Source organism: Musca vetustissima, unplaced genomic scaffold, assembly GCF_032173495.1.
Source record: "Musca vetustissima isolate MV318-11 ecotype Yass unplaced genomic scaffold, APGP_CSIRO_Mvet_v1 utg202159, whole genome shotgun sequence".
Classification (NCBI taxonomy): Eukaryota; Metazoa; Arthropoda; class Insecta; order Diptera; family Muscidae; genus Musca; species Musca vetustissima.
In genome coordinates this window covers 2,182-7,557 of record NW_026886085.1, presented here as the reverse complement: position 1 = coordinate 7,557, position 5,376 = coordinate 2,182, and the positions used below count along the sequence as shown (strand labels likewise).

General features: G+C 31.1%; 2 protein-coding genes across 2 annotated transcripts; both read left to right on the top strand.

Moving 5' to 3' along the window:
• The first annotated feature begins 255 nt into the window (after positions 1-255).
• Positions 256-1,088, top strand: LOC133333580 (probable cytochrome P450 9f2). Its single transcript, XM_061541889.1, has 2 exons — positions 256-850; positions 919-1,088. The coding sequence occupies exons 1-2, from the start codon at positions 256-258 to the stop codon at positions 1,086-1,088; spliced, it is 765 nt and encodes a 254-aa protein (XP_061397873.1).
• A 1,185-nt stretch (positions 1,089-2,273) lies between these two features.
• Positions 2,274-3,042, top strand: LOC133333581 (probable cytochrome P450 9f2; the record flags this gene model as incomplete). Its single annotated transcript, XM_061541890.1, has 2 exons — positions 2,274-2,476; positions 2,544-3,042. Coding segments are annotated over exons 1-2 (702 nt in total), but the record flags the coding sequence as incomplete, so codon positions are not given.
• Positions 3,043-5,376: the final 2,334 nt, after the last annotated feature.

The following is a 5,376-nucleotide window of genomic DNA, read 5'->3' as shown; positions in this document are numbered from 1 at the left end:
TCAAGGACTATTAGAGCATTAGGCGTGGATTTTTTAAATAATTTTTTTCAAGGACTATTAGAGCATTAGGCGTGGATTTTTTAAATAATTTTTTTCAAGGACTATTAGAGCATTAGGCGTGGCTTTTTTAAATAATTTTTTTCAAGGACTATTAGAGCATTAGGCGTGGATTTTTTAAATAATTTTTTTCAAGGACTATTAGAGCATTAGGCGTGGATTTTTTAAATAATTTTTTTCAAGGACTATTAGAGCATTATGAAATATCGCCAGGAACACAATATACAACGTCCGGACATGATCAATTTGCTAATGGAAGCTAGAGGTATGATACCCACGGAGGTGCAGAAAACCCATTTCCGTCAATGGACTGATATGGAAGTTGTGGCTCAATGTTTGGCCTTCCTCTTCGCCGGCTTCGAACCATCTTCGGGTGTAATGAGTTTTTCTGCCCATGAGCTGATGGAGAATCCTCAGGTTCAAGAAAAACTCTATGAAGAAATTCATGGAGTCGACGAAGAGTTACACGGTAATCCGGTCACATATGAATTGTTGCAAAAAATGCCCTATATGGAAATGGTTGTATCGGAGGTGTTAAGAAAATGGCCAGTGGCGGGAGTAACAGATCGTATATGTAATAAAGATTTTGAATATGTGTCAAAGGACACTGGCGAACGTGTGGTCGTAAAGAAAGGTGAAAAGGTGCGAATTTCTATGTGTGGCTTCCAACGGGATCCAAACTATTTTGAAAATCCCAATGTCTTTGATCCGGAACGTTTTAGTGCGGAAAATAAAATGAAAATAGATCATGGTACTTATTTGCCATTTGGTGTGGGTCCACGTAATTGTATTGGTAATATTTTGATTTTCTATTAATTTGTTCCGTATTGGAAATAATATTGAATTTATTTTTTGTTGTAGGCACTCGTTTTGCCTTATTGGAGGTTAAGGTGTTCCTTTACTATTTGTTGCGTGATTATCAGCTGGAGCCATGTGCCAAGAGTTGTATACCGTTGGTCTTAGATCCTACAAAAATGCAATTGTTACCCAAAGGTGGTTTTTGGTTGAAACTGAAACCAAGGAAAGGTTAAATTGTTTTTTTTTCACTATTTTCAATAAAAATTGTAAAATATTTGTTAATATATGAAGTATTTATTTATGTAAATATAAATAAAAAATATTCAGTAATAGTGCGCAGATTTTTGAAATAATTTATTTCAGGGACCATCACAGCTATAGGCGTGGATTTTTTAAATAATTTATTTCAGGGACCATCACAGCTATAGGCGTGGATTTTTTAAATAATTTATTTCAGGGACCATCACAGCTATAGGCGTGGATTTTTTAAATAATTTATTTCAGGGACCATCACAGCTATAGACGTGGATTTTTTAAATAATTTATTTCAGGGACCATCACAGCTATAGGCGTGGATTTTTTAAATAATTTATTTCAGGGACCATCACAGCTATAGGCGTGGATTTTTTAAATAATTTATTTCAGGGACCATCACAGCTATAGGCGTGGATTTTTTAAATAATTTATTTCAGGGACCATCACAGCTATAGGCGTGGATTTTTTAAATAATTTATTTCAGGGACCATCACAGCTATAGGCGTGGATTTTTTAAATAATTTATTTCAGGGACCATCACAGCTATAGGCGTGGATTTTTTAAATAATTTATTTCAGGGACCATCACAGCTACAGGCGTGGATTTTTTAAATAATTTATTTCAGGGCCATCACAACTATAGGCGTGGATTTTTTAAATAATTTATTTCAGGGACCATCACAGCTATAGGCGTGGATTTTTTAAATAATTTATTTCAGGGACCATCACAGCTATAGGAGTGGATTTTGTTAAATAATTTATTTCAGGGCCATCACAACTATAGGCGTGGATTTTTTAAATAATTTATTTCAGGGACCATCACAGCTATAGGAGTGGATTTTGTTAAATAATTTATTTCAGGGCCATCACAACTATAGGCGTGGATTTTTTAAATAATTTATTTCAGGGACCATCACAGCTTTAGACGTGAATAGGTTCAAATATTTAATATTTAATATATATATATATATATATACAAATCTGTATATAGTATATATATTCACAAACAAAGAAAAATAAATATTATCTTGACTTCGCCAGTCGTTAGCAATCCTTCACATAATTATTAATTTTTATTAATAATCTATAAGTCGAAACGAAAACATTGCTGCAAACGTTTAGCGGAGCGACTAACTAATTGGTTAATTTGCGGAAAACGCAAACATGTTGTTGGAAATAATTGCATTTGCTTTAATTGCTGGTGCTTTGTTTTACTATTGGGCCACCAAGAATAATAATTTCTTTAAAGAACGAAATTTGGAATATGAAGAACCACGGTTTTTGTTTGGCAACAGTTGGGAGATGTTGATGAAACGTAAGACGGGTTTTGAGTTTCTCTGTGAAGTACATCAACGACATAAGGGAATGTAAGTTCGTTGTATTTGTTTGTATCTATGTAGATTTAAATATATTTCCATAATTGTAAAATTACAGGGTCTATGGAGCGTTTGATATGCGTCAGCCGGTCTTAATGATACGTGATCCAGAATTGGTTAAACAAATTTTAATAAAAGATTTCGATCATTTTGTAAATCGCCAGGTATCGAGTTCAGGGGCCACGGAGAATTTATTTTCCCATTCGTTGTTTATGATGGAAAATGATAAATGGCGTGATATGAGAAGTACATTGAGTCCCGCATTTACCGGTAGTAAAATGCGTCAAATGTTCCAGTTGATGGTACAGACGGTAGATGAGGCCATGGCATATTTAAGAAGTCAACAAAAGTCGATTGAGGGTATCGATGTCGACATGAAAGATTTAACTACGCGTCTGACAAATGATATAATTGCCTCGACGGCATTTGGTCTGCAGGTGAATTCATTTCGTGATAAGGAAAATGAATTCTATATTAAGGCTAAGCGGGCTGTCAGCTTTACGGGTTTGCAGCAGGTGAAAATGCTGTTTATTGTTATCTTTCCAAAGTTGGCGGAGGTAAGTTGGAGGGAGGAGGATTTAGTTTTATATACACAAGACTTTTTTTATAAGAAAAAATATAATTTATTTGAATGATTAACTGAGAGATATGTGCGAATTTTTAAAATAATTTTTTTCAAGAACTATTAGAGCATTAGGCGTGGATTTTTTAAATAATTTATTTCAAGGACTATCCAACCAGGCGTGGATTTTCCAAATAATTTTTTTCAAGAACTATTAGAGCATTAGGCGTGGATTTTTTAAATATTTTTTTCAAGGACTATTAGAGCATTAGGCGTGGATTTTTTAAATAATTTTTTTTCAAGGACTATTAAAGCATTTGGCGTGGATTTTTTAAATATTTTTTTCAAGGACTATTAGAGCATTAGGCGTGGATTTTTTAAATAATTTTTTTTTCAAGGACTATTAGAGCATTAGGCGTGGATTTTTTAAATAATTAGAGCATTAGGCGCAGATTTTTTAATAATTTTTTTAAGGACTATTAGAGCATTAGGCGTGGATTTTTTAAATAATTTTTTTTTCAAGGACTATTAAAGCATTAGTCGTGGATTTTTTAAATAATTAGAGCATTAGGCGCAGATTTTTTAATAATTTTTTTAAGGACTATTAGAGCATTAGGCGTGGATTTTTTAAATAATTTTTTTTCAAGGACTATTAGAGCATTAGGCGTGGATTTTTTAAATATTTTTTTAAGGACTATTAGAGCATTAGGCGTAGATTTTTTAAATATTTTTTTTCAAGAACTATTAGAACATTAGGCGTGGATTTTTTAAATAATTTTTTTTCAAGGACTATTAGAACATTAGGCGTGGATTTTTTAAATAATTTTTTTTTCAAGGACTATTAGAACATTAGGCGTGGATTTTTTAAATAATTTTTTTCAAGGACTATTAGAACATTAGGCGTGGATTTTTTAAATAATTAGAGCATTAGGCGCAGATTTTTTAATAATTTTTTTAAGGACTATTAGAGCATTAGGCGTGGATTTTTTAAATAATTTTTTTTCAAGGACTATTAGAGCATTAGGCGTGGATTTTTTAAATAATTTTTTTCAAGGACTATTAGAGCATTAGGCGTGGATTTTTTAAATAATTTTTTTTCAAGGACTATCAGACTCTTAGGCGTGGATTTTTTAAATAATTTTTTTTCAAGGACTATTAGAACATTAGGCGTGGATTTTTTAAATAATTTTTTTTTCAAGGACTATTAGAACATTAGGCGTGGATTTTTTAAATAATTTTTTTCAAGGACTATTAGAACATTAGGCGTGGATTTTTTAAATAATTTTTTTCAAGGACTATTAGAGCATTAGGCGTGGATTTTTTAAATAATTTTTTTCAAGGACTATTAGAGCATTAGTGGATTTTTTAAATAATTTTTTTCAAGGCGTGGATTTTTTAAATAATTTTTTTCAAGGCGTGGATTTTTTAAATAATTTTTTTCAAGCTATTAGAGGCTTAGGCGTGGATTTTTTAAATAATTTTTTTCAAGGACTATTAGAGCATTAGGCGTGGATTTTTTAAATAATTTTTTTCAAGGACTATTAGAGCATTAGGCGTGGATTTTTTAAATAATTTTTTTCAAGGCGTGGATTTTTTAAATAATTTTTTTCAAGGCGTGGATTTTTTAAATAATTTTTTTCAAGGCGTGGATTTTTTAAATAATTTTTTTCAAGGACTATTAGAGCATTAGGCGTGGATTTTTTAAATAATTTTTTTCAAGGCGTGGATTTTTTAAATAATTTTTTTCAAGGCGTGGATTTTTTAAATAGTTTTTTTCAAGGACTATTAGAGCATTAGGCGTGGATTTTTTAAATAATTTTTTTCAAGGCGTGGATTTTTTAAATAATTTTTTTCAAGGACTATTAGAGCATTAGGCGTGGATTTTTTAAATAATTTTTTTCAAGGCGTGGATTTTTTAAATAATTTTTTTCAAGGACTATTAGAGCATTAGGCGTGGATTTTTTAAATAATTTTTTTCAAGGACTATTAGAGCATTAGGCGTGGATTTTTTAAATAATTTTTTTCAAGGACTATTAGAGCATTAGGCGTGGATTTTTTAAATAATTTTTTTCAAGGACTATTAGAGCATTAGGCGTGGATTTTTTAAATAATTTTTTTCAAGGACTATTAGAGCATTAGGCGTGGATTTTTTAAATAATTTTTTTCAAGGACTATTAGAGCATTAGGCGTGGATTTTTTAAATAATTTTTTTCAAGGACTATTAGAGCATTAGGCGTGGATTTTTTAAATAATTTTTTTCAAGGACTATTAGAGCATTAGGCGTGGATTTTTTAAATAATTTTTTTCAAGGACTATTAGAGCATTAGGC